Below are 27,635 nucleotides of genomic sequence, written 5' to 3'. Positions count from 1 at the left end.
TCGGTTGAGCATCCGCCTTTGGCTCAGGTCATGATCTTGCGGTTGACGAGTTTGAGCCCCGCGTCGGGCTCTGTGCTGATGGCCCGGAGCCTGGAGCCTGCCTTGGATTCTGTGTCTCCCTCTCTCTCTGCCCCTCCCCCGCTCATGCTCTGTCTCTCTCTGTCTCAAAAATAAATAAACATTAAAAAAATAAAAAAAATTAAAAAAAGAAGATGTTACACACACACAATGGAATGTTACTCAGTGATCAAAAAGAATGGAAGCTTACCATTTGCAACAACATGGCTGCAACTAGAATGTATTATGCTAAGCGAAATAAGTCAGTCGGAGAAAGACAAATATACGATTTCACTCATGTGTGGAATTTAAGAAACAAGACAGATGAACATAGGGGAAGGGAAGGAAAAATAAGAGAAAAACAGAGAGGGAGGCAAACCCATGAGAGACTCTTAAGTACAAATAACAAACTGAAGGTTGCTGGAGGGGAGCTGGGTGGGGGATGGGCTGATGGGTGATGGGCATTAAGGGGGGCACTTGTGATGAGCACTGGGTGTTATATATAAGTGATGAATCATTAGATTCTACTTCTGAAACCATTATTACACTATACATTAACTAACTTGGATTAAAAAAAAAAAAAAAAAGAACGTAACCCCAGGACAGAGGGAGTTTTCTGTACCTTGTAGAGCATTTTATCCCAGGTGCCCCCCAATAGTGTTGGCTCAATAAACACCCCTGGGATGAATGAATGAATGACCCTAGGGTAGATTCTTAGAATGATTAAAACATACCCACTTCTAGCCCCCATAGAGCCCAGATTTAGTGAAGGGACAGAAATTAAATAACTAGACGTCCTCACGTGGCAATAAGAACAAACAGGGAAAGGGGTGCTTGGGCGGCTCAGTGGGTTAAGCATCGCCTTCGGCTCAGGTCATGATCTCACAGTTTCTGAGTTCAAGCCCCGCAACTAGCTCAGTGCTGACAGTTTTGGAGCTTGGAGCCTGGAGCCTCAAGCCTGCCTCGGATTCTGTGTCTCCCTCTCTCTCTCTGCCTTTCCCCAGCTCACACTCTGTCTCCCAAAAATAAAGAAATAAACATTAAAAAAAAAAAAAAAAGAACAAAGAGGGAGAGATAAATGGGGAGCCATGGTTTTAGTAACGTATGGCTGCTAACAATGCTGGATGGTGAGGAAGTGACATTTGAGCTACGGGCTGTCTGATGAGGAGCAAAGATCGGGGAGAATATTCTAGGCAGAGAGAGGAGCCCGTGCAAAGCCAGAAATGAGCTCTGAGCATTTGATGAACAGAAGGAAAGCCACTGTTTGTGCCCCATCAAGAACAGGTGGAAAAGGGTTAGGCACGGATGGGCCTACAACGGTCAGATTACTTCTTGCGGGTGTTAAGGAAGGGAGCGACTAGGTGTCCTTGTGTATGTCAACTGGTCTTTCCCTTCTCTGGGCCTCAGTTTGCCTCATCTGTGAAATGGGGGTAGGCCTGAGGCCCCTCTGCTTCCAGACATTCTCACCCTCCCTCAAGACCACCCTAGAAGGCAGGCGCTATTACCATTGGATCAGGAAAGAGGCCCCAAAAGGCTAAACCACTTTCCCAAGGCCACAAGAGTTCTAAGAGCAGCCTCCATATTTGGAGCTGGCGGCCCCAAAGCCTTCGCCCTTAAACTCCACTGTCTATTGCAGCCCCCATAACCACAACAGGTACTGCAGTGCGGTGGTGGTTACTCGTCTTCAGCGGCAGGCAGAGCCCGCTATGGCCACTTACAAGCGGGGGGGGGGGGGGGGGTCCTGGATTAGTCGCTTGCGTCCCCTGAGCTCATTTCTTCATCTGTACAGTGTGCGCCCCAACATTAACCTCAACTAACACAACACTTGGCTGACCAGGAGGAATGAGGCCTCACTGCCAAACAACGGCGTGACTTTCCGAGATGGAAAGTGTGTGTGTGGGGGGGGGGGTGTTGAGGGGTTTGGGGAAAAGGGACCCGGATCCCTAACGTGTAACGTGTGAGGGCTCATAAGGCTTTCCGTTCCTTTCTGGCGTTATTCCCTCCATTCAACCGCGGAGCAACTCTGGATCTCTCCCCCCACCCCCACCCCGTATTTTTTTTCCAGGCTGAAAAGAGGTCGTGGTCCCTTTAAGGCCCGCCCCTCCCTCCCCCAAAACTTCCCAGTGTCTGCTCTCTTTTCGATCCCGGACGGCCGGCCAGGCTCGCCGCCGAGCTGGTAGGGGCTGGGGGCGAGGGGTCGGGGAGGGGTGCAGGGGGATGGGTGGGAGGCGCCGCCCGCCGCCGGCCGCCGGAGCGCAAGGGGTGGGGGAGGGGCGGAGGCCGGGAGCGAGGCGGTGCAGATAACGCGGCCGCCGGGTCGCCCGCCGTGGGCGCGGGCCCGCTGGCGAGCGACCCGGAACGTGTGGCGCCGAGAACGGTTTCGCCGCGTCCCGGCCGCGCGCGACGGCGCGAGGGGCGTACGGGCCGGGCGCGGGGGCGGGGAGGGGAGGGGCCCCTCTCCCCCCTCCCCCCACCGCATTCCTCTGACGTCGGGACCTCGCGACCCCGCCCTTCAGTGGGACCCGCCCCGCCTCGCTTCCCTCGCGCGGATCACGTGTTGAAGGAGCTGCGCCGCCCCTCGGTGCGTTCGGTTTGCCTTTTCGGGTCTTCCCAGTGTGACTGGGAACTGATTTAGATCCTCATCAGCCCGCTCGCAACTTTCTTATCTTCCCAAACCCGCAGACCCTCACCAGTCCTGTCTCACTCGCTTAGTGCCACTGACCCCATTTCGAACTTAGTTTCCATGAGGACTCCTGTTTCGGGAACCCTCTTTCACCCACTGGGAATGTTCCAAAGCATCTTTGGGGTGGTCGCCCGTACTTCCCACGACTCGATCCTCTGCAAGCGCAGCGTCTCCCACCTCCAGCAGTCAGCCCCATAACATTAGAGCCCTTAGGCGGGATCCTGGCTCAGCCTCCGGCCCTGCCCCTAAGTTCTGGCTGTTGGGCGTCGTTGGACCCTAGAGACTCTGAGAAAGGGCATTATCTTCGTGGTGTCCCTACCCCGTCTCCACGGAAGGAAGACCCGCCCCCGCCGGACGAGTAGAACACCAGGACTCCCCTTTGCAGAGCGCGAAAGCGCTGTGCCGCGTGCGGGACTTGTCTCTCCCTTACCCACGCGGGACTTCCACGCAGTAGAGTCCCCGGACTGTGGCAAGCCACAGAGGTCAGGGCTGTCGGGTGGAAACCACTGGCCGGAGTGGTCAGGAGTTATCACAGGGCAGGCCTGGAGTCAGGACTGGTATGGGCTAGGAACGCTTTTCAGAGCGGAGACTGCTGCACGGACTACTCCTCCGGCAGGAGGGGCAGTGGGCAAAGTGTTCCAGATGGAAGAACCTGCACAGGCAAAGGTCAAATGGTGCGTGGAAGGTCCTTCCCTGTGTGCAAACTGAAAGGCACTATTGTGGCTGAATTTAGAGGTGGAGCAGTCAAACGACCCCCGGGAACGTGACAGGGTCCTAAGACAATCAGCACTAGCAAATGGTTTTATACCGAAAGGGTTAAGTTTGGGTTATTGAAATTCCTCCGGCATTGTAAAGGCCCGAGGTGGAGAGGAATAAGGTATAGTGGTGGGGACAGAGCTGCACTGGCAGCTGCCCCTCTGTCTAGGTCTAGCCTTCTAGGCGCAACCCACAGCATGTTAATAAATACTTGGGGTACTGCAGGCCTTCACCCGTTTAGAGGGTCGCCCCGCCTCCAGAGACGCCTGAAAGCCTGTTCGCGCCTGCGCTCTTGCCTCCGATCCTTTCCTTGACTGCGCCAAAGAGCGCCTCCCGGCCTGGGGAGGGCTTCCCTTTTTCACCCAATCAAAACCCACCGGTGGTCCTACTGTCTAGTGAGGGGACCCTTTCCACTCTTCATTGACTAATCGAGTAGAGACGAAGAAGACGGGCATCTGCAGTAGCCACTGGAGAGTGGCAAAAGGGAGGGGTTTCCTTTTCTCCTCGCCGAGTGGCGCGGGAAGGTAGTCGCTGTGACTGGAAGACTAAGAAGTTTCGGCTTGAGGGATTAGTGAGGAAGCCAATGAAAGTGGAAAGAAGGCGGCGCTGTTCAGGCGAGTGGGGAGCGCCGTTCCTATCAGGTGCTCCAAAAGAGGCCAGGCCGTGCCAGAAACCCGACCTATCAGATTGGAGTTTATTTTAAGGCGGTGGGATTGGCGAAATGACTGGCAGAAAACACTCGCCTATAAGGAGTGTTCCAGACAAACGAGGGCGGGCCGTCCTGCAGAACGGCGTGGGCTGTATCCAATAGCTGCGCAAGGCGTGCGGAGGCTTCCCCTCCCCCCTTGGCGGGACCAGTGGCTCCCCCTATCGGGTGGGGGCGGCGGGTGACAGGCGTGTCCCTCCCCCAATGAGAGGCGGGGGGAGGCGGGTTCTGCGCCGCCATGTCGCGGAGGCTGCTGCCCCGGGCGGAGAAGCGGCGTCGGCGGTTGGAGCAGAGGCAGCAGCCGGACGAGCAGCGGAGGCGGTCGGGAGCGATGGTGAAGATGGCGGCGGCGGGCGGCGGAGGCGGCGGTGGCCGCTACTACGGCGGCGGCAGTGAGGGAGGCCGAGCCCCTAAGCGGCTCAAGACGGACAACGCTGGCGACCAGCACGGAGGCGGTGGCGGCGGCGGTGGAGGAGCCGGGGCGGCGGGCGGCGGCGGCGGGGTGAGGCTAGGGTCTTAGGCGCCAGGGACGGCCGAGAAGGGAGGGAAAAATTTCCACCTTGAGGGTATTCATTTGGTGGGGGGGCCTCTGCGCACGCGCCCAGGCCCTCGCGCTGTGACGGGGTGGGGGAGGGGCAGGCGTTGGGCAAACGGCGGGGTTTGCGCGAGGACAGACGCTTGCGCGTGCGCGCTACTCTGAGCGGGGGTGTGGGAGGCGGAGGAAGTAGCTCGCGCTGCGGGCGGCGCAGTGCGCAGGCGCCGCGGGCTGGGGTGTGGGGGGCCAGGCACGCGGCCGGGCCGTTTTTTTTTCTTTATCGTTTAATTCACGGCCCTCATGCGCAAGCGCACTTCTTGTCCTCGGGCCTCGTGGGCGGTTGTGGGGGCGGGGGTGGCACCGCGTGAGCGGGGAATGGGTGGGCGGTGGCCTTTTCCGCGCTTGGGTGGGGAATTCTGCCCGATCTCTGTTTAATCCATATAGTGTCATAGTTTGTCTCAATAGAGAAGTTGATCTTATTTGAGGCTGTTCCCGCAGAACGGAATGTGTCTCCATTTTTGTGGGCAGTGAACACCGGAAGGAAGGCTTGTGGAAGGTCTTTTTAGCCGTTTGGGAATTGAACTAACTTTGGAACGGCCACAAGTTTGCTTACAATTTCCGGGAGTTAACTGGATGCAGTTGGTTTGCTGAACTAAAATGTTCCCTGAGGGTGAGAGTGAACGTTTTTGGTCTCCTAGTCGGAAAGGACCACCATTTGTTCCTCCTGGCTCGGAGCCCATTTCCTCCTCATGAAGTCCTCTCCCGTTCAGCCATTTGCAGGGTTTTCCAGGGTTTCGTGGTGATCGGTAGCTGTGATTTACTAGTGGTGTAATCTGTGCCAGGCCCTGTTGCACACTATTAAAAAAATACCCTAACCAGATCTTTAAGAGTTCTTTCTGTGTGAGCTACAGGGTGGTATTAACAATTCTGGACTTGTAAAGATGAAGTAAACTTGTTTAGATCTTGTAGCTAGTGAGGGGGGGAGGGGACAGGATTAGAATTTATGGGCAATGGAACTGCAAACCGCTGAGCTGGTAACCATCTTCAGGCGGGTGTGCCTCCTGTGGTTTGTGTGGTTCATTCCTGAAATAGGATCCAATTCTGCCCCTGTTCCACTGGCTTCTGCTTGGTGGCTCTCAGACAGGAGGTTGGGCCCAGAGCCCAGCAGACACTAGAAAGTTACTTTTCTCCTGATTTCGGAAGACTGCTCTGTGTGTGTGTGTGGAAAGATGCTTCTTGCAAGGGAGTGATCTTGGTTTTTAGCTGCTGTGGGTTGGAGTTTCTTTTCTTTCTGAAGGACCTTTTTTTTGTCTTTTTCTTCAGGCTGGCCTAGGCAGTATTTTCCAACACAAATTTTGGTGGGTTATTAAAGACTGGAAGCAGTCAAGACTGCCCTGGCTTTCACAGCTTCTGGGTCACGGGCTGTTTTACCGTGACTGGACGTGGGGATGAGTGTGGGGAACAGTAATACTTGGCTGACTGATGTTGGCAACTTGTTTCACTGCGGGGGGAAAGGGCAAAGAGACTGTTGGATGCAGTGGGAGTGTTCTGATTCAGATTGCAGCAGGGTACTGTTTGAGCCCTTCTTGCAAACTGCTGTCCCCTCTCCATCCCAGCCTTTCCCAGGGTTTCCTTGATGGGTGGAAAGAGAAAAGTTCTAGGAGGAATGTAAGGTGTGGGACATGCTTTGTTCTCCATTCTGCCTTCCTCAGAAGCTGCAGCAGGAACCATAGGGATAGTAGCCACCCACTTAGGGCCTGTGCTTAGCTGGCCCCAAACCCTTTTAGGCTGATTGGTTTGTATGGCCATCCTTTGTTGTCTGCCCTGTGTGACACTTAAGTGTCTCATCTGATGAGGTCCCCAACAGCACAGAGGGCAGTGGGCCACCATCTTGTACAGCAGGAAATGAAGTGATGTTGTTTTCCTTTCTCAGGAGAACTACGATGACCCACACAAAACCCCTGCCTCCCCAGTTGTCCACATCAGGGGCCTGATCGACGGAGTGGTGGAAGCTGACCTTGTGGAGGCCTTGCAGGAATTTGGACCCATCAGGTACTCCTGTCAGAGCCCCGGGGTTGGACATAAAGAAGTCACCTCCTTAGTGTCCTATGCATTCTTAATTTCTGGTTGGAAGTGAGGTGGCCGGTTTGGCCCAGGGTCCTTTGGCTATGTCCTGGGACTCCTCCACTCTTGGTTTTGGCTGTCATACTTGGGATCAGGTTTTAGTAAGTTCCATGTCTTTGTTGTTGCCTTTTTTTTTCTCCTGCCTGTAGTTTCTAGGCAGCAGTCTCGCATTCAGCGAGTAGTTACTAAGTGTATTTGTCACGCTGTAGGTGCTGGAAATAGAGTAGCAGATGAGATCGTCTTGGGCCCCTCCCAGACAGCTGCCTACCCAGAGTGGTCAGCACTGTGATGGGAAAGTCCAGGAGCCCGTAGAAGGCATGTGACTCAGTCAGGGGAGGAGGGTTCAGGAAGGAAGGCTTCTCAGAGGAGGTGGTACCATCTCTTTTGTCTGTTGTGCCACTTAGGTGCAGGGTGTGGAGGTCAGGAAACCATGATGAAGGTGTAGAGGGGTCAAGAGACAGGAGTCAGTTCACGGAAAGTGGAACGTCTTCCTCTTGCCTGTGTTCTGGGAGGACTGAAACCTGTGTTCTCTCTGCCAGCTATGTGGTAGTAATGCCTAAAAAGAGACAAGCGTTGGTGGAGTTTGAAGATGTGCTGGGGGCCTGCAATGCTGTGAACTACGCAGCCGACAACCAAATCTACATTGCTGGCCACCCAGCTTTCGTCAATTACTCTACCAGCCAGAAGATCTCCCGCCCCGGGGACTCGGACGACTCCCGGAGCGTCAACAGCGTGCTTCTCTTTACCATCCTGAACCCGATCTATTCAATTACCACGGTGCGTGCCAGCGAGCCTTGTTTTAGATGCTTCTGTGAGATCTTCCTTCTTCCCTTCCTGTCCCCTCATCTGAGCCAGATTGACCTGCCAGTGCCCTTTCATCTTGCCCGTGTGCTTTTTACAGGATGTTCTTTATACTATCTGCAATCCTTGTGGCCCTGTCCAGAGAATTGTTATTTTCCGGAAGAATGGCGTCCAGGCCATGGTGGAATATCCTTTGTTGGGGGAGGGGTGTTCTTTGAGGTGGGGGGCTCTTACAAGGCTCCGCAGCGTTCTGTCCTTTCAACCAGTGTGGAACTTCCTGAGTGCCTGCCAGATGCCTTCATGGAGTCCCCAGTCTGATGGGAGAGGTCGTTAATAAACAGTCTGCAATACAGTGTGGAAAACTCAGGGTCAGAAGTGCGGTAGGGGTAGAAATGGGGTGGTGGCAGTGACCAGGAGACCTGACAAGGTGGATCTGTTTCTGTGAGGAGGTAGGAGCTGGTGTTCAAGACAGGTACTGGTTTCTGCCAGGGTCCTCAGGTGGGCGGGAGCTTAGCCTTAGGAGGAAGCAAAAGGCCTGCCGCCTGACGGGGTGAGGGTTCACTGCAGGCGCTGGAAGAAGTCAGTAGGGTGTCCTGCGTAGTGCTCTAAAACATGCGTCAGGGTGCAGTGGGAAGCCGCTGACAGAGCTCCGAGGCAGGAGCATCCTCTGGTTGATGTTTCAGAGGTTGTCCAGCTTTGGTCAAAGCACGTGGCACGAGTAGGAGAGGACTGGGCTAAAGAAGAAAGTGGCTAAGCCTGGGGTGGTGGCAGAGGGGGCCGGCTGCCACTCTGGGCCGGGAGTGCAGATGACAGGAACTCTGGGCAGTGGCTGCCCACCCACGCAGCCCTCCAGCTCACCTCCATGCAGGCGGCTGGTGACTGGGCAGTGAACTGATCCCAGAGCGCATCTGCAGTATGGTCTTCGGGTGCTCTCTTGTCCTCCCTTTCTGGGACGACTTAAAGCCCTTCCCAGAGAGCACCCATCCCACGGTTTTCCTTAACTGTACTCACATTTGATTCTGTGCAGAGTGCCCAGCGGGCCAAAGCCTCGCTCAACGGGGCTGACATTTATTCGGGCTGTTGCACTCTGAAGATCGAATATGCAAAGGTAGGTCTGGGAAATGACTGCCCCTAGTCAACTTCCAGAGGAGCTGGGGCCTGGCTAATTTCAAGCTGTGTCTCATTCTGCAGCCTACACGCTTGAATGTGTTCAAGAACGATCAGGATACTTGGGACTACACAAACCCCAATCTCAGTGGACAAGGTAATCCTGACGGCCACTTTGTTCTAAACACACCCGCCTTGCCTTCACTTGACTAGCGCACTTCATAGACCCGGGCTCAGGGTTATGTAATGCCATTGGGCTCCCTGTGGACATGGGAGGGCCTGGGGGGCGGTCAGTTCTTGGAAAAGACACCCCAGTGGGAGATGGTGAATGAAGGGGCCTCTGTAGGTTCTAGTTGCTGCTGGGGGCCCTTTGATGTGGGGGAGGGTGTAGAGCCAAGGCAGAGGCTCCGACGGGGTGGGGAGCAGGCCCTCACTGAGCACAGGGCATGGCGATGGCTTATAAACCATAGCGGCTCCCAGGTGGATTCTGCTGCTTCCCTTCTAGGACCCTGCTTAGGGTCACTGACTCCATTCTCACCGGGCCAGGAATGGTCCTCTTGCTCTCCACTACTGAGAGGGTCTGCTGGTGGGGGGAGGGGCGGGGAGCAGCCGGGGGAGGCGGTGAGGGCTCCTGGGCCCTCGGAGCAGAGCCTTTGAGCAAGTTGACCTTGTGGAGGTGAGACACCCCGGATTGGAGCAGGGCGGACACGCCTCACCTCACTTGTAGAGGGGACTCAGCATCTCTGCGGGGGGCCCAAATGGACAACCCCCTTCCTAGAATCTGTCAAGAATGGTCTGCCTTGGATAGGAGGGAGAGGTGGAGGATTGCCTTTGAACACCAGCCGCACCCCCTCAGCGGGACCGTCCATCTCTGTCTTGGTCTGCTACGTCGGACTAGGCCGCGGGCTGAGGGAGGAGGCTGGTCGCTGACCTCTCACAGGCTCTGGGAGGCCAGAGGCCCCCGTTCCCAGGCAGGCCCGTCTTGCTCGCCCTTGCAGCTGGGAAGCAGTGGGCAGGGTGGGCTAGACTCTTCCCCAGGACCCTCACAATGGGCGCTGTGGGCATGGCCGCCCCTCCAGAGATCAGAGGCAAATTGGTGACCGAGTGAATGTACCAGAGCGGGCAATGGCATTACATGACCGCTAACAGAAACATGGCAACCAACCATTTCTTCTCCAAGGAACACAAATAGAAGATGTGCAGACCGGCAGGGGCTAGTGGCAGGGGCCGGCTGTGCATTGGTTTCGATGCCTCTCAGCTTTGGCCGCCCCGAGGCTGGGGGTCAAACACAAGAGCTGATGAGGTGACCTGGAGTGAGGCGGTGCTTCGCCACCCCTCGGGGACCGTACTTCAGCGGCTCTGCCTCTGCACATTGCTCACCAACACACAGGGTAGAAACCACTAGCTCTTCCTGGAGAGAACAGAACATGCAGCCTCCACCACGTCCCCAGAAACAGCCGCAGACTTGAGCTCACTACATCAAGAACACCACACCGTGCTCCAAGGAACAGCTACAAGCACAGAGACAGAGGCAGACAGAGACAAAGAGAGAAAGAGACGCAACATGGCAGCAGACACTGCTTTTTTATTAAACATTAAAAAGCCAAAATCCAAGCAAACTTGAACCCGAGAATGTACACAGAAGTAGGAAACACAGAGAACAGAGCTCTCCCAGCCAGCCAGCGGCGCTCTTTTCGGAGAACGTTTCATAGACTGAAGTAGATTCCATGGGCCTCCAAGACAATAGGATCCTCTCTCCATTCCTCGCCATATGGGTTGGTTTTTGGTTTTTGCTTTTGTTTTTAAGTCCTTTGGTTTGGGGAGGGCCTTTTTTTTTCTTTTCTGTTTTGATATTTTTATTTTTTCCGCAGTCATCGGCTGCCAACATAATCTGCACCAACCGGAGATCAGAAACCAAAAAAAAACTTAAACCACAACAACAACAAAAAAAAAAAAAATCAAAAAAAAAAAAAAAAAAAACCAGATCTAAAACCAGACAGCCAAACAGCTCAGAGGTACACAGTTACCTGCTGGCGGGTAACCGGGCGCGCTCCCAAGGCCAAAAGCGCGGGCATAGTGGGGCCACTGGCACACTTCACAACCAGGAGACACGCACACGGAGCGCTACACAGCCAGAAGCACCGCACCACCGCACTGCAGCACACAATGTGAGGAGGTGACAACATGGAGGGACACTACCCACTTCATACACCTTTATTTTCCACTTTTCTGGTATCTTCTGAGGACAGAACATCTGTGAGCCATTTTTGATTTAATCAAAGCATTGACTTTTAAAAAACAATTCTTAAAAAAAAATTGTAGCGGATGTGTACCGTAACTTGTATTTATGACTGTAAAACCATGTGATGCAGGGTCGCAGTGTATGTTTGATGGGACGCCATCTTTCAGAACTGTGCTAACTCACTGTTGAAGCGTCCAATGGTAAGAGAAAATACAGATTTGTTTTTTGTGACAAATGGACATTGTACTCTGTACTTCTGCTGTAAGTAGCCCTTTTCCATCTTTGTAATGACTGATTGTTGAAAACAAAAACCCAGGCTGGGTGGCAGGAAAGGGCAGTTGGTCTCGAGCCGTGGGGTTTGGAGTCTGCCAGACCTGGGTTCAAATCCCGGCTCGGCCGCTAACTTGCTTTGTGACCTTGGGCCAACACGTCTCTTAACTGCTCAGTTGAAAGTTAAGTGCTCAGGTTCCTTATCTGTAAAACGGGGCTGAAATAGTACCTACCTCATAGGGTTGTTGTGAGGAATTTCAGAAGCGGTGATGTCTGTAAAGCACTTAGCACAGTGTTTGGCGCTGAAGCGTTAAATTCATGTAGCGACTATGAATCGCACCTGGGGTCTGGGGTGGATCTGCGCCATCGTCCGGGTCTGAGAATGTCGATGCCTTGTATACGACTGCTCAACTGAACTGGTTCTGATGTTGCCCTGCTCGTCCTTTCCTACGGTCCCTCTCCTTGGGTCTGATGTGACGGGGAGGGATTCGGGTGGGGGGAGGACCAGAGTTGAGGAAGAAGGGGCCCAGAGAGCTGGGTGGGCCTAGAGCCCCTAGAACCTTGGGACTTCCCGGGCCAGATTTGATCTTCTGTCTGTCCTGCCCTCCCTTGGTTGTCCGCCTGCTCTTCGCTCCTCTCCCTTCACTGGGAGTTACTTTAGAAATGTTGTCGGTCTCCGTGACGTGACAGCTTCCGTAGCATCCGCAGGCTTCCCAGAGGGCCCCAGAGACGGGCCTCCCATTTGGGCCCGGGCAGGGGAGAGAGCCCACAGGCAGGCCTCTTCCTTCTCAGAGAAAGGAAACCAGCTGCTCCGTATGGGCCAAGGAAGGGAAGTCTGGGCTCCAGTCTTGAGGCTCGGGCTTCATGCCCACCCGGGGTCAGGCCACAGGAAGGAGGCCCCAGCAGCTCGGGTGAGGAAGGGAGGGTTTGCCTAAGGCTTGCAGGAACCAAAGGACTTTGAGGTTAGCCCCTAGTCAGGAGGGAAGACCCCTTTTTTCCAAGTTAGGCTCTGACTGTCTTCTCTGTCCACAGGTGACCCTGGCAGCAACCCTAACAAACGCCAGAGACAGCCCCCTCTCCTGGGAGATCACCCCGCAGAATATGGTGAGGGCAGGGGGTTCCCCTCCGTGGACTCCCGTGGCTCATGTGCCCCTGCCCGCCGCCCGCCGCGCAAATTCTCACCCGTCCTCCCTCTCTTTCCTTCCCACCCCCCAGGAGGGCCCCACGGTGGGTACCACAGCCATTACCATGATGAGGGCTACGGGCCCCCCCCACCTCACTACGAAGGGAGAAGGATGGGCCCACCAGTGGGGGGTCACCGCCGGGGCCCAAGTCGCTACGGCCCCCAGTATGGGCACCCCCCACCCCCTCCCCCACCACCCGAGTATGGCCCCCACGCCGACAGCCCTGTGCTCATGGTCTATGGCTTGGATCAATCTAAGATGAACTGTGATCGGGTCTTCAATGTCTTCTGCTTGTATGGCAACGTGGAGAAGGTGAGCTCCTGTGCGGTGCGTCGTTTTCCTCGTAGACCTGGCAGGCCCGAGCCTCATGCTCTTCCCGTGGGAGAGGGAGCCTGGCTAGGGGCAAGCTGGTAAAGAGTGGAAACTCAAGCAGGGGACCAGCTGCAGGCATTTTGTTTGGCCCTCACCGTGTGGGTGTTTGGTTATTTCGTTCATTGGGGGTGTTGACCAGAACGTTTTAAGACAAAAGCGCTGATACTTAATACTACAAGGATGTGGTTTATACAACTTCATATGGCTAAAGATCGTCGAGTGAGGATTTTCTCCAGAAAACTTAAGATGATCTGGCAACACCGGGCCTTCCTGCCTTGCCTGTGTGACAGGTGGCCGTTCACCTCTGACCAGGTGGCCTCTTTCGTCTCTGTCAGACCCTTCTGAGTCCTGGAGGCGTCTGAGCCTGCGGCCCCTGGCCTAGCCTTAGCGGCCAAGTGCAGGTTGAGCGTTCCCTTGTGTGTCTGGCACTATTAAAAGTGCTTGGCGTGTAGTAACTTGCATTGCACTAGAATCCTTAATTAGACGAACAGGGGAATGAAGGCACGGAGGGTGATAACTTGCCCAGGTTCACAGGCTTTTATGTGGGAGTGGGACTCCGAGCCAGAGAACTGGGCTTTAGTGCCTCTGTTACCAGTTTTTACTGTCTTTAATGGTATCACCCACAGAGAGACTTTTTTGTTTTTAATGTATTTTTGAGAGAGCAAGCGCACACCTGAGCAGGGGACGGGGAGGGGCAGAGAAGGGGACAGACAGGAGCCAAGAGAGCCGGATGCTTTATTTTCTTGCCATGCCCCTGGCTTTTGTTGTGCTTGTTAAGTGGTGCACGTTCCCGGGGTCACGGCCTGAGGTTAGAGAAACACGGTTGAGCTGAGCACTCGCTGTGGGTCAGACCCGCTTCTCCGTTCTCTCGAAACATCACTCACGAGTGAGGAGGTGGAAGCCTCGCTCCAGAGCCAGGAGTTCTTGCTTCGAACTCGCTCCGAACGGGTGGTGCAGGGTCCCTGGAGGTCGGGCGATGGCACTGATCACGGGTGCCGTCCTCCAGGTGAAATTCATGAAAAGCAAGCCGGGGGCCGCCATGGTGGAAATGGCTGACGGCTATGCTGTGGACCGAGCCATCACTCACCTCAATAACAACTTCATGTTCGGGCAGAAGCTGAACGTCTGGTAGGTACTTCGTCTCTTCAGGCGTGGGAATGTTGGCGAGGAACTGCGAAAGAAGGGACGTGGGAAGTGGCTGCTCTGGAAAGGGCCTGGCAGAGGAGCACAGCGAGGCTGGCTGCTTGTCCGGGCAGGAGTGGGGTGTGGTGGGAACACTCCCCAGGGTTCAGCTGAAGCAGTGGGAAAAACTGTGTGGGCCTCGCCTCTGCTGTGGAGCGATGCCCCCTGGGGCGCACGGCGTCTGCAGACTGGAACGAGGCCCCGGTGGAGGGCCTGGGGTCTGACAAAGAGCTCCCCTTCCCTGGTACAGTGTCTCCAAGCAACCAGCCATCATGCCCGGGCAGTCATACGGGCTGGAAGACGGGTCCTGCAGTTACAAAGACTTCAGCGAGTCCAGGAACAATCGGTTCTCTACTCCAGAGCAGGCAGCCAAGAACCGCATCCAGCACCCGAGCAACGTGCTACACTTCTTCAATGCCCCTCTGGAGGTGACCGAGGAGAACTTCTTCGAGGTGGGTGCTGTGGAGCTGGTCCTTCACCACAGCCATCTGAATAGGCTGTTTGTTCTAGCCTTCCAGCAAATCTCTGTGGAGCCCCTGCTCTCTGCCAGGCCCTGGGTTGGGACCCAGGGTTGCAGCAGGAACCAGGATAGACGGGCTGAGACTGACACCAGACTTAGTTTGCATTTCTCACAAGCTAGGATGGGCGGCTTCTTTGCTGGAAAGGATTTCTCCTCCCCTGGTGATACAGAGCGGTGGTCAGAGTCCAGTCTCAAACATCCACGTTGTCAGGCCCTTCGGGGGCTAGATAACATCAGAGGGGAGGTGCCTGTGAAGGCCTAGTTTGAGGAAACCGGGGCAGTGAGGGGCGGAGGGCTGAATGGCACAGATGGACTTCAGACCTTGTCGTGGCCTCAAACGTTGCTGTTCAGTTCAGCAACACAAGTGGCTGGAGACGGGAATTTTAAAAAGCAGGTTCTCCGTTGTTGGCAACGTAACAGTAATAGTTACTACTGTGATGATGATAGTTAACTTTAGTAAAAACATAGTAAGAGGAGTGTGTCTAAACATGTTTTGGGTCGTGGGGCCACCTTAGAGTATGTTGTGTGATCAAAGCTTAGAAATGCTCCAGGAAAATTGTAAGTGCTCCCCGCCCGGGGCTGCTTGAATCCTGCGACGCGGTACTCCTGTTTCTGAACGTGTTTTCTATCTCTTGCAGATCTGCGATGAGCTGGGAGTGAAACGGCCATCTTCTGTGAAAGTATTCTCAGGCAAAAGTGAGTAAACGGCCCTTGCCTTTGTTCCCCACCCCTTGGTTGCGCACGGGCGGCCCCCTGCCTCCTGCTCAGGTCGGCCTAAGATCTCTGCATTGTGACCAGGTGAGCGCAGCTCCTCGGGGCTGCTGGAGTGGGAATCCAAGAGCGACGCCCTGGAGACTTTGGGCTTCCTGAATCATTACCAGATGAAAAACCCAAGTGAGTATCTGTGTGTCCTGCAGCCGTTCCCTTCGTGGCCCCATGGTAGGCTGGCTTCGGGCCAGAGCCGACCTTCGTGCCACCAAGGTAGGGCCCCCAGAGATCTCTTCACCATTCGTGACACGGGCAGGGGGACCTGGTCGCCAGGAGATTAGACCGATGGTCCCCATGGGAGGACCAGGCCGGCTGTTGGCTGCCACCCACTCTGCCAGCCTGAGACTTACTCAGACTTGTCCTCTTGGGACTGGCGTTCTGTGCGTCAGAAGCTGCCAGTAAACACCCAGTAGTGTCTGTCACGGAGGCTGGCGCAGTACCCAGGAAAGGGGCTATTCTGGCCAGCAGGTGAAAGGAGTCCGCTAAGGGGCTGGGACTAGGATCCTCCGTGGAATCGAAGGAAGGAGAGAGGAAGGCGCCTTCAGTATTGGGCTTGTTTTTTAAGTCTGACATTGGGCAGTGACCAGGTAGATTCCCTGCAGTCAGTCTGCAGAATTGGAGAGATGGGCAGAAAGGGGGGGTGCTGGGTGGTTAGAGCCTCTGGAGAGGGGCCCAGACGAATCTTTCTTTTTTCTGTCTCGCAGATGGTCCGTACCCTTACACCCTGAAGTTGTGTTTCTCCACCGCTCAGCACGCCTCCTAATAGGTGCCTAGGAAGAGCCCCATCTGAGCAGGAAAACATTTCTCTTTCCTTTATGCTGTTTGTTTGGGTTTTTTTGTTTTTTTTGGGTTTTTTGTTTTTGTTTTTGTTTTTTTTTTTTTTTGCAAAAGTTCCTGTATTCCTTTTTTTAAATGCTAGGTTAGTAGGCTTAACCATAATGGAAACGCTGGAAGTCTGGAGGGGGAGGGGAAGGGGAACTGATATCTCCCAAGATTAACCTTCACTTTTTAAAAAATTATTGTACATGTGATTTTTTTTTTTTCCTGTTCATACATTTGTGCTGCCCGTGTACTCTTGGCACATTTCAATAAAATTGTTTGGAAAATACACTGCGTGCTTACTGGCATTCGAGGGTGTGTCCGCATCCCTCCCACCTGGTCCTCTGCTGCCCCAGAGAGAAGCTTGGGGGTCCAGGCCCACAGCCCCAGGAGGCTGCTGGGAGGAGGTGGGTCTGTTGAGGAAACTCTGGGAGGGCCGGAGGTGGTCTTAATGGGCCCTGCCCAGCCCAATCTAGTTGGGAGAGTCACTTTAAAAGTAAATGTTGCTGAAATTTAGAACGTTGAGAGAGCAAACTACAAGCCTTAATCCTGCCGAGTCACCACGTGTTTTTATAAGGTTGGAAATGAAGACCTCAGATGAAGGTGAAAGTCTCCCCAATCCCTTTAACAATTTTTGGTGATTTATTTTTCCCCTTAAAAGTTCTATCTGGATGGGGGTTTTTGTTTTCAGAGCAGGAGTTGGGGAGGGGCAGAGATGGGGCAGAGGATCAGAAGCGGTCTCTGGTAACAGCACAGAGCCCAGTTTCGGGCTCCCAACTGGAGCCCAAGTCAGACCCTTCATGGACTGAGCTGCCCAGGCGCCCTGAGGGTTTCTTTTAACAAAATGCCCCATGCTGAACAGTGTTGTGTGTCATACCTCACAGCTTCCTCCTTTACCCCTTGCGCAGTATCTCCTGGGGCGGGCCCTAATTTACCTGATTCTGAAGGTAAAATCTAATCTTTAGCTTCCGTAAGCATTGCAATGTGATGGGTGCTCTCCCAATCCTTGTAGAGGAACCTGTGTGTGTGGTGGGGGGTGGGGCCTGGCAGGCGGTAGGGTGGGAGGAGCCTACTTGAAGGACCTTGACTCACGCTGGAGGGAAGTCTTCCTAGAAGAGCAAGTGAAAAGCACAGTTAATTGTGCCTTGTCTGGCACGTGCGCTTGAAAAAGAACCCACGGGGGGCGCCTGGGTGGCTCAGCTGGTTAAGCGTCCGACTTCACCTCAGGTCACGATCTCACGGTCCGCGAGTTCGAGCCCCACATCGGGCTCTGGGCTGATAGCTCAGAGCCTGGATCCTGCTTCGTGTCTCCCTCTCTCTCTGCCCCTCCCCCATTCATGCTCTGTCTCTCTCTGTCTCAAAAATAAATAAACGTTAAAAAAAAAAAGGAAAAGAACCCACGGGCGGTGGGCTGGCTCAGTTGGAAGAGCACGCGACCCAGTCTTAGGTTTGTAAGTTTGAGGACCACATTTGGTGTAGAGATTATTTAAAAATAAAATCTTAGCGGGGTGCCTGGGTGGCTCAGTTAAGCGTCCGGCTTCAGCTCAGGTCATGATCTAGCGGTGCGTGAGTTGGAGCCCCGCATCAGGCTCTGTGCTGACAGCTTTTAGAGCCTGGAGGCTGCTTCGGATTCTGCGTCTCCCTCTCTGTCCCTCCCCCGTTCACATTCTGTCTCTCTGTCTCTCATAAATGAATAAACATTAAACAAAATAATAAAGTCTTAGCTGGGGCACTTGGGTGGTTCATTTGGTTAAGTGTCCAACTCTTGATTTCAGTTCAGGTCATGATCTCCCAGTTTGTGGGATCGAGTCCCATTTTGGGCTCTGCCCTGACAGCACCAGGCCTGCTTGGGATTCTCTCTTCCTCTTTACCCCTGCCTTGCACGTGCGCGCGCGCACACGCGCGTGCTCTGTCTTTCTCAGAGTAAAAAATATCTTAGGAAAAACCAGTTAGGGAGTTTTCTGTGATTTTATTTTTTAAGTTTCTTTTGAGACCACAAGAGCTGGGGTGGGGGGAGGGACAAGGGATGAGGGAGAGAGAATCCCAAGCAGGCTCCATGCTATCAGCATCGGGCTCGATCCCTTGGATCCTGTGCCAAGATCCAAAGTCTGAGGGGCACCAGGGTGGCTCAGTAGGTTGAGCAGCTGGCTTCGGCTCACGTCATGATCTCGTGGTTTGTGAATTCAAGCCCCACGTTGGGCTCCAAGTTGGTGGTTTGTGAATTCAAGCCCCATGTTGGGCTCCAAGTTGGATGCTTAACTGACTTGAACCACCCAGGCGCCCCAGGGATTTACTGTGAAGTTTTTGTTTTGTTTTTGAGAGAGAAAGAGGGCACAAGTGAGTGAGGGGCAGAGAAAGAGAAAGAGAAGCAGGGCTCACTCAAAGCAGAGCTTGTGTTTACTTGAAGCAGGGCTCATGCTCACCTGATGCAGGGCTTGAAGACTTGAACTCACGAACCATGAGATCATGATCTGAGCTGAACTGACTGAGCTGCTGAGGCACCTGCCCCCCCTCCCCCCCCCCGCCCCCGTGAGGTTTTAAAACAGATTAACATCTGAAGTCACATGGCATTTATGGGATAAATTGCTTCACCAGGGTGTTGCAGACCGCATCTGGAAAGGAGAAACTACAGTCTCCTTGCAGCCATAAACTTTTTTATTTCTTTTTAATGTTTATTTTTGAGAGAGAGAGAGAGACAGAGTATGAGCGGGGAAGGGGCAGAGAGAAAGGGAGACACAGAATCCGAAGCAGGGTCCAGGCTCTCAAGCTGCCAGCACAGAGCACAACGCTGGGCTCAAACTCACAAACCGGGAGATCATGACCTGAACCAAATTCGGCTGCTCAACCAGTTGAGCTACCTAGACGCCCCGGTTTTATTTTTAAAGAAATTATTTGAAGAACATGAACTTCAAAGCCACATTAATCCCCTCTTTACTCCTAAAGCCCAGATAACCTTGAACTAGCGACTTTCCTTCCCCAAGCTCCGGTTTCCTTTGCATACAGTGAAAAATGGTGCGACCTGTTGTTGGTGTGAGAGCTCAAACAGATTACACAGACAGCCCATTGTTGGCTGGTCTGTTGTCTATCTTTTCATTCCCTTATGTGGGTTATACTCAGTACTAGATAATTTTTTTCTTTCCAGTTAACATGGTACAAGGGCATGATTACAAAGTTGCAGCGCTGCAGTTATTCTGCCATTACGTCCTTGAACATTTCAGCTGTTTCCAATTTTTCCATCATTATAAGACAGTCCCCTGATGAATTATCCGGCAGCAACAGGCCAGGTTCCTACTGGGGCAAAGGTCTCATTTCTAAGCTGTAATCGGCGAACTCAGAAAACTATTTCCGGTTGCCCTTAGTAAAGATGGCGGAAATACTGGCGTCACCGCCAGTCAGGCTGCGGCATCAATGCCCTTGCCAAACATGGTGGCCTCGCGCCCGCCCCCTTGACTTCCTTCTGTCTGGTCACTCCGACTACAGCTCAGTGGCGGAGGTGGCAGAGATGGCGGTTTCTCTCAGGTTCCGAGATCTGCTGATACGGCGTGAGTCACCTCGGCCTCTAGGAGTCCTTAGCTCTGTCGTGCTGTCGTAGCCACCGTAGGGTGGGGAAGCCTGTCCCGGGTCACGGTCTGAGCGCTTTCAACACGGGTGCACGTGCTTCCAGCCAAAGAGCTCCCTAATTCTGCAGGCCTGTGTCTTACAATAGGGTGACTGACAGCTTGGTATTCCCAGTCTGGGGTCCCTCCTTCCCATGCTAAATGGTCCGAAGTAGTGCAGGCACTGGGGCCACTGACAAGTGCACTTCTAATCTTCAAGTTGTTTTTGTTTTTGTTTTTTAAGTTTATTTATTTTGAGAGAGACAGAGAGCGAGTGGGGGTGAGGTGGCACAGCACGGGGGGGGGGGGGGGGGGGGGGGAGGGGGGCAAGGAGAGAAAGAATCCTAAGCAGGCTCTGCGCTGTGAGCGCAGAGCCCAGTTTGGGGCTCGAACTCAGGAATAGTGAGATCATGACCTGAGCCAAAACCAAGAGCCCAAGGCTTAGCCGACTGAGCCACCCACGCACCCCTGCCCTGAGGTTTCTTAGGGGCCTGTGTTCCCCAATCTGACATCACTGAGAAGTAATGTGTGCCGTCTGCCCTTGATGGGTCTGTGACCCCAACCTGGGGTCATCAAAGGCTCTTCTTTCCTTTGTCTCCCCAGGCCTGATGGCTCCCACTCCTCGGGGTCTCAGCCTTAGCCTTCGCCCCATGAGCTCCAACGCACAAGAAGAGGCCCCCAAAGAAGCGCCAGACCACAGCTATGAGTCCCTTCGAGTGACCGCTGCTCAGAAACACATTCTCCACGTGCAGCTCAACCGGCCTGAGAAGAGAAATGCCATCAACAAGGCCTGCTGGAGGTAGGGCCTGCAGATCACCGAGGCCTGCCTGCAGGAGGAGGCAGGGGCTGAGGGAGTGGGCAGGGGTGGGGGGTGGGGGTCAGGTGACCTGAGGGCAGGGGATAAGCAGCCCTTTCCTCCTTGCCCCTCCACAGAGAGCTGGTGGAGTGCTTCAACAAGATAGCGCAAGACCCTGACTGCCGGGCTGTGGTGATCTCTGGTGCAGGAAAACTGTTCACTTCAGGTACCAGGTGCTCTCCACCCCCACCCCTGCCACTGCTCCTGGCAATGGAACAATGTTTTTTTTTTGTTTTTTTTTTAATGTTTATTTATTTTTGAGAGAGACACACACAGAACGCAACTGGGGGAAGGGCAGAGAGAAAGGGAGACACAATCCAAAACAGGCTCCAAGCTGTCGGCACAGAGCTCAACACAGGGCTTGAACCCATGACCCGTGAGATCATGACCTGAGCCGAAGTCGGATGCTTAACTGACTTAGCCACTCGGGTGCCCCAAACAATGCTTCTTAATTAAGGTTTTAACCAGCTTCTAACTTCCACTTTTATCTTTTTTTTTCTCTTTAATTTAAAATATTCAAATCTCAAAGTTAGTCCAACAGAATATGGACAGGATGATGGGCTTTGAAGTCTGATCTTGACCAAGGCCCTTAACCTCTCGGTTGTTGTTTTTTTTCATGTCACTGAAGTGTATTATAATAAGATGCTTTCATATAATTATTTAACACACACGAGCTGATTTCCAATTACATGTCTGTTCAAAGTTTTATTGTGCCACAGGACTGTTCTTCAGACGGGATCATTTCCCCTGACCACATTCACTGACTCCTTTGTCATCGCTGTTCTGCTTGTGAAGCCCATCCAGTGATCTTTTTTTTTTTTAATTTCAGATACTGTAGTTTTTGGTTCTCAAATTTCCATTTGGTTCTTTTTTATATTTCGCCGTTTCTCTACTGAAGTTGCGTATCTCGTTATTTGTCGCAAGCATGTTTTTCTTTGCACTGTTGATCATAGTTATAACCACTGTTTTAAAACTCTTTAAAGCTTACCCATTTATTTTGAGAAAGCAAGAGCAAAAGAGAACGAACAGGGGAGGGGCAGAGAGAGAGGGGGAGAGAGAGAATCCCAAGTAGGCCCCGCGTTGTCAGCACAGAGCCCGATGAGGGTTCTCGATCTCATAGACCGTGAGATCATGAGCTGAGCCAAAATCAAGAGTTGGCACTTGGCTGAGCCACCCAGGTGCCTGTTTCCCGATTCCAACATCTGAGTGACTTTGGGGTCAATCCTTGTTCATCGTCTTTTCTCTTGAACAACTGGGTCTCATCCTTCTTTTTGTTTGCATTTGGAATAAGTTTGGATTGTACCCTGGATATTGGACTATGGAAAGACGTGGGAACTTGGATGCTATCCTGGACCCGGCAGAGAGGGTGGAGGTTCCTGTGTTAGCAGCCGAGTTGGAATCAGTTTTTAAAATCTCTTGCTGGGCTGCATGCATGGTTCATGGGTCAGGAAGAGATTTGGGCAGAGCTTATCCACAGAATTTGGGGCTCCCCTCTCTGGCTCTCTCTTCTTTTCTGGAATTTCCCCCCACACTTTCCAGCAGCTACAGTCACCCTGGACTCTGTTTTCTGGTTCTTCAAGCACCACTTGCAACCTCGCCTCAGTCTAGAAACTTTAACAACCCCCACCTCACTTGGTGCCAGTCCCTTCTTTTAAGTGCTAACTTCCTAGGGCGCCTGGGTGGCTCCGTCGGTTGAGCGTCCTGACTCTTGGTCTTGAACTCAGGGTCATGAGTTCAAGCCCTGCGTTGGGCTCTGCGCTGGGTGTGAAGCCTGCTTTAAAAAAAAAAAAAAAAAGAGGGGCGCCTGGGTGGCTCAGTCAGTTGGGCGTCTGACTTCGGCTCAGGTCATGATCTCGCGGTCCAGGAGTTCGAGCCCCGCATCGGGCTCTGGGCTGACAGCTCAGAGCCTGGAACCTGTTTCAGATTCTGTGTCTCCCTCTCTCTCTGACCCTCTCCTGCTCATCCTCTGTCTCTCTCTGTCTCAAAAATAAATAAATGCTAAGAAAAAAAATTAAAAAAAAAAAAAGAAAGAAATTAAGTGATGACGTCCTCCGTCCTCCAGAATCTGCCCCATGCTGTCGGGCAGTGGTTTATATCTTGTCCACCCACACCATGCGTGCAGTTGTCATAGGTGGGCAGGTCCGTAACATATTACGCATATGTAATATATGTATATACGCATATGTAATATATGTATATACGCATATACAGGTCCGTACATATATTATATGTATTATGTATATAATTATGTATATTTTTAAGAGCTCGAGGGAGCGAGGGGCAGAGAGAAAGGGAGAGAGAGAGAGAGCGCGGAGCTGACGAAGGGGCCCGATTTCACGAAACTCAAGATCGTGACCTGAGCCAAAGTCGGACACTTCACCGACGGAACCACCCAGGCACTCCGAGTAGTTTGTACCTTAGAGGGGGACACCTGATCCCATGGTCTGGGGTCCTTTACTGCGAGGGGTTGGAAAAGCCAGGGTGTGCGCGTCCCGGTGGTGCAGGGAAGCCAGAAAAGCCACTGAAAGGAGGTGTCCCGAGTGCCAAGCTGGGCTTGCTCTGGGAGTCAGCATGGGTTCTGCGGAGTCGCCCAGGCTTCACAGACGTGGGCGCAGAAGCCAGCAGGTGCCGAAATGGTAACTGTGATGCCATTAGTGGGGTGTGAAGGGCCTCTGGGGCTGTCTCTCGCCTTTAATTGTTGCCATCTCTCCATCAGCTCTCAGGAGGGTGTTACCCCCATTTTGTGCAGGAGAAACCCAAGGCCCAGAGGAGGAAGTGGCCTGGCCAAGGCTGGGGGCGGGGGCGCGATCCTGTCTTCCGCGTATTTAACATGCACCAAGTCAGCCCTACCCCTCAGCCCCAGATTCTCAGGTCTCACTTATTTCAACCAGCTGTGGAGGCAGTGAAGCCCCAGAGGATCGGGGATGTAGCCAGATGTGGGAATGGTTTTCCGGGTTTGTCAGATAGCATCGTTCAGAGGCAAAGGGACGAGAAGGATGAACCCCAGGAAGAAAAAAGTGAAGGATGATTCTGCTCAGAATCATCTCCTGGCAACGCCTCCCTCAGAGAACAAGCCAGAGTTTGCCCCCTGGCCGGTGAGGCCCCATACCCTCTGCCCCGTAAAGCTCTCCAACCTTGGCTCTTCCCACTTTCCCCTTCACTCACTACACTGCAGCGATGCTGACCGCCCCCGTGCTCCTCATACAGCCCAGGGGCATTCCTACCACAGGACCTTTGCGCTGGCCCTTTCTGGCATTTAGAACTCTGATCCCAGCTAGCCCCATAGCTCCCTCCCTCTCCTTCCTCAGATCTTCACTCAAAAGTCACTTTGTCAATGAGAGGGTCCATGACCACCCCATTTAATACTGCAACAGCCCTCACTGCACACACACACACACACACACACATTCCATTCCACTTCCCTGCTGTAATTTTCTTTTAGCACTGTCACCACCCGACAAAATGTATTTTCTTATTCGTTTGTCTTCCCCCCACTGAGGGGCAGCTCAGTGAGGGCAGGGACTGTTGCCTATACTGTTCGCTTACTGAACACCTCCTGTGCCCTGGGCTCAGTTTAGGCACTGGGGATGCGGGAGTGGGCAAAAAGACAAAACTCCTCCACTCATAGAGCTCACGTCCTGGAAAAGGAGATGGGCCCTCGAAATAAGCACGTAATTCTGTGGTAACAAGAGGGCAGTGTAGGAGATGAGACAGAGAAAGTGAGATAGAGGATGACGGGGCTGCTGTTTAGCCCGCGTGGCTGAGGTGGGCTTCTCTGAGGAGATGACTTTCGGGCTGTGGCCTGGACAGAATGATGGGGTCAGTCTTCTTCTTCTTCTTCTTCTTTTTTTTTAAGTGTATCTGTTTATTTAGAGAGATAGAGAGCAGAGGAGGGACAGAGAGAGAGAGGGAGAGAGAGAATCCCAAGCAGGCTCTGCACAGTCAGTGTGGAGCCTGACACGGGGCTCGAACTCAACGAGCCACACGAGATCGTGCCCTGAGCTGAAACCAAGAGTCACATGCTTCACCGACGGAGCCACCCAGGCGGCCCTGGGACGGTTGGAGGCCTCTGTGCCCAAAGGAATGGGCTAGGGACAGTGTTCAGGAGGGCTGGTAAGGTCCCGGCACATACCTTGTATTTTCTTCTAAGTAAGTGCGGTGGGAGGGAAGAAAAGGCCCCCTGACATGCTCACAAGTTCTCTTGGCTGTGTGTGGGAAATGGTCGGGGCAGGGAACAGGGAGCCCAGGAGAAAGTATTTTAGCCAGAGTAGAGGTCATGGAGAAGGATTAGTGGAGCAAAGGTTAGACTTGGGATCGTCTTGCAGTTGGAGCCACGAAAACTTGCTCTCTCTCTCTCGTCTTCTCTCTGAGGGACCATTCCTACCACTGACTCCTGCCAAAAGCCTGTCTCCTGTGCCATCTGGCATAATGGTGACAAGCATGACCTCTGGAGCCAGTGCCTGGTCCCGGGCTTACAATTCCAGTGCCATTACTCACAAGCCAGTGTGACCTTGGGCAAGTGACTTTAATGTCCGGTGCCTCAGTTTACTCCCAGTAAAACTGGCGATGGTAATAGCCACCTCATAGGGTCGTTGTGAGGATAAAGTGAGTAACGGCCCTATCAATGTCAGCGTTTATGTATTTCACACCCCATATGCGATCCCTGGCAAAGCCCTGTGTGAGCGGCTTTCTCGAAACACTGGCGGTGGTTTGGGGGTTCAAATCTGCCAAGTCTGAGTTCTGACCGCTAGTTGGGGCAGTGGATGGGGAGGGAGGGTGCCTGGGCGGCGGGGGGGGGGGGGGTGGGGGGGTGGACTACGTGAGTCTCCTCGTGCCTCCCCACCAGGCATCGACCTCATGGACATGGCTTCGGATATCCTCCAGCCCCAAGGAGATGATGTGGCCCGCATCAGCTGGCAGCTCCGTAACCTCATCAGCAGATGCCAAGAGAGCTTCAATGTCATCGAGAAGGTGCAGGGGCAGGCAGGGCACCACCCCCAGCCCCCTCCACCTCTTCCAGACCAGCCCTGACCACCACCCACTTCCGTTCCCTTGCAGTGCCCTAAACCGGTGATCGCCGCCATCAACGGGGCCTGTATTGGTGCGGGTGAGTACGCAGACACCCGCCACGCATCCGGGCACCCACGCTGGCCGGGCGCCTATTGGCTGCCGCCCTTCCGCCTCGGCCAGTGACCGCCAGCCTCAGATCAGTTGCTAGCTCAACTCGGTCCAGGGGTGCGACCCCGCCACCTGGGAGGAGGGGTTGGTTCATGTGGTTGCTTAATGCCCCTGGCCTCCACCTCGCAGGCGTGGACCTCGTCACTGCTTGTGACATCCGGTACTGTGCCCAGGATACTTTCTTCCAGGTGAAGGTGAGCCATCCTCCCCGAGCTTCTGTGTCCTCGGATCTTGCATAGAGCTGGGCAGGGAGTGGCTGGGTGGGGGCAGAGCAGTGACAGGGGAGGCTAAGGGAGCGGGGGGGGGGGGGGGGGGGGGCAGTCTCTGAGGTGGGTGTGGAATGTGCCTCTACAGTAAATGCGGGATTTCACTGGCACTGAGGTTACACGGTGGGGGGGCAGTATCGGGCACAGACAAAGCCATGATACCATGGTCCGCCCCAGGAGGTGGACGTAGGTTTGGCAGCTGATGTGGGAACGCTGCAGCGACTGCCCAAAGTCATCGGAAACCAGAGGTGAGCAGAGCAGCCGAGGGAGGGGACCCCGGGCATCTCCCGGGCCAGGATGAGGGCCGTCCCCTGATAGGCTTTCCCCGCTTTCTTGCAGCCTGGTCAACGAGCTGGCCTTCACTTCCCGCAAGATGATGGCTGATGAGGCCCTGGGCAGTGGTCTGGTCAGGTAGGGGCCGAGGCCTGGGCTGGTTGAAGGCTCGGGCGCAACCTGGGCAGGGCTCTTTGGGTCCCCGCGTATCTTCACAGATTCCACTCTCTGGGTGGTCAATTCTTTATTCTGGGGTCCAGTGCCCTGCTCTGATTGGTCTCTCTCACTGGGCGGTTTTCCGCTTTCCACTGTGGTTGGCCGATTCTTCATCCGTGGGAACCTTCCCAGAACCCCCACACCCCATTACGGATTCCCTTCGTCCGCAGCCGGGTGTTCCCAAACAAGGAGGACATGCTTGAGGCAGCCTTCACCCTGGCGGAAGAGATTTCCACCAAGAGCCCTGTGGCAGTGCAGAGCACCAAAGTCAACCTGATCTACTCCCGCAACCATTCCGTGGCCGAGAGTCTCAACTACGTGGTAAGGCTCTCCGTCCAGCCAATCACAGCCCCTCTCCAGTCCCAGAGCGACCAATCAGGGCCCCTGCAAGCAGACCTCTGCAGGCCTTGCCCTCCGATTGGCGTGCTGTCTCTTCTCTGTTTTTCATTGGCCCAACTCCATTCCCTGCCCTTGCCATTATGCTCCACCCTCTTCATCCAGGCCACCTGGAACATGAGCATGCTGCAAACCCAGGACATCGTTAAGTCTGTCCAGGCTGCATTGGAGAAGAAGGACCTGAAGAGCGTGAACTTCTCCAAGCTCTGAGAGCCCCCAAGGGCCAGGCCTTGCCCTTTGTCCCACCTCATGCCGTTTCCTCATCCACAGAGAAGGAGGATTAGTGAGGATCGTCGTCTCCGTGCCTTCATGCCTGATTTCCAATTTATAGCTGGGACACTGATTTCCTCATGCCCAGGGCCTTATCTTCACCCAAACAATAAAGGTACTTAAGGAACCCGGTGTCTTTATTGCAAAGAGAGGAGAGACAGCAAGGAGCCAAGATGCGCCTATGCCCACGGCCCTCAGCGGTGCTGAATGTTGGGGACAGAGATTTGGCCAATGGGAATGGGAGCCACGCAGGCGATGCCCATTCAGAGCTGGCAGTGGGCAGCCCAGGGCCAATAGAAAGTCTGGCAGGGGCGGGGCAAGCAAAAGTCAGTGCCTTCTGCAGGCCTAAGGGCTGTGGCTGGTCCCCCTGCCTGCTCCAGGCTCCAGAGCTCCGTTCACCCTGCCTGGCACCCACTCACTGCATAGCCTAATGGGATGCGACGCTGGAGTCTGGCTAG

The 27,635-nt window shown here is 54.0% G+C and overlaps 2 protein-coding genes across 5 annotated transcripts; both read left to right on the top strand.

The window, feature by feature from the left end:
• Window positions 1–2,117: 2,117 nt before the first annotated feature.
• Window positions 2,118–16,415, top strand: HNRNPL (heterogeneous nuclear ribonucleoprotein L). 4 transcript variants are annotated; one of them, XM_086689699.1, is made up of 13 exons: window positions 4,426–4,704; window positions 6,671–6,789; window positions 7,401–7,638; window positions 7,763–7,850; window positions 8,676–8,770; window positions 8,854–8,926; window positions 12,314–12,385; window positions 12,497–12,777; window positions 13,844–13,965; window positions 14,270–14,471; window positions 15,178–15,235; window positions 15,338–15,433; window positions 16,012–16,415. In XM_086689699.1, exons 1-13 carry the CDS (start codon window positions 4,441–4,443, stop codon window positions 16,068–16,070), a joined length of 1,767 nt encoding a protein of 588 aa, XP_086545825.1. In that variant the 5' UTR covers window positions 4,426–4,440; the 3' UTR covers window positions 16,071–16,415. The 4 variants fall into 4 exon arrangements, with proteins under 4 accessions (XP_086545826.1, XP_086545824.1, XP_086545825.1 ...); XM_086689700.1 differs by lacking the exon at window positions 4,426–4,704 and adding an exon at window positions 2,118–2,233 and having other exon boundaries at window positions 12,314–12,777; XM_086689698.1 differs by having other exon boundaries at window positions 4,424–4,704; window positions 12,314–12,777.
• A 3,098-nt stretch (window positions 16,416–19,513) lies between these two features.
• Window positions 19,514–27,304, top strand: ECH1 (enoyl-CoA hydratase 1). Its single transcript, XM_086689696.1, has 10 exons — window positions 19,514–19,668; window positions 20,326–20,521; window positions 20,656–20,744; window positions 25,425–25,549; window positions 25,637–25,685; window positions 25,886–25,950; window positions 26,200–26,270; window positions 26,362–26,433; window positions 26,682–26,832; window positions 27,013–27,304. The coding sequence occupies exons 1-10, from the start codon at window positions 19,629–19,631 to the stop codon at window positions 27,115–27,117; spliced, it is 963 nt and encodes a 320-aa protein (XP_086545822.1). The 5' UTR covers window positions 19,514–19,628; the 3' UTR covers window positions 27,118–27,304.
• Window positions 27,305–27,635: the final 331 nt, after the last annotated feature.

The sequence above is a fragment of the Puma concolor genome, chromosome E2 (genome assembly GCF_028749965.1).
Source record: "Puma concolor isolate L17-30 chromosome E2, mPumCon1.1.hap2, whole genome shotgun sequence".
NCBI lineage: Eukaryota > Metazoa > Chordata > Mammalia > Carnivora > Felidae > Puma > Puma concolor.
Note: the sequence above shows the minus strand (reverse complement) of the source record. Positions and strands in the feature narration are given on the sequence as shown.

What these genes read in the sequence shown, in the direction of transcription:
- HNRNPL (XM_086689698.1), top strand. Translation starts at nt 4,441, where the DNA reads ATGTCGCGGAGGCTGCTGCCCCGGGCGGAGAAGCGGCGTCGGCGGTTG. An exon ending in CCGAGGAGAACTTCTTCGAG is followed by an intron (nt 14,472 to 15,177) that starts GTGGGTGCTGTG and finishes TATCTCTTGCAG; the next exon opens with ATCTGCGATGAGCTGGGAGT. An exon ending in TTACCAGATGAAAAACCCAA is followed by an intron (nt 15,434 to 16,011) that starts GTGAGTATCTGT and finishes TCTGTCTCGCAG; the next exon opens with ATGGTCCGTACCCTTACACC.
- ECH1 (XM_086689696.1), top strand. Translation starts at nt 19,629, where the DNA reads ATGGCGGTTTCTCTCAGGTTCCGAGATCTGCTGATACGGC. An exon ending in CGGGGCCTGTATTGGTGCGG is followed by an intron (nt 25,686 to 25,885) that starts GTGAGTACGCAG and finishes TCCACCTCGCAG; the next exon opens with GCGTGGACCTCGTCACTGCT. An exon ending in AAAGTCATCGGAAACCAGAG is followed by an intron (nt 26,271 to 26,361) that starts GTGAGCAGAGCA and finishes GCTTTCTTGCAG; the next exon opens with CCTGGTCAACGAGCTGGCCT.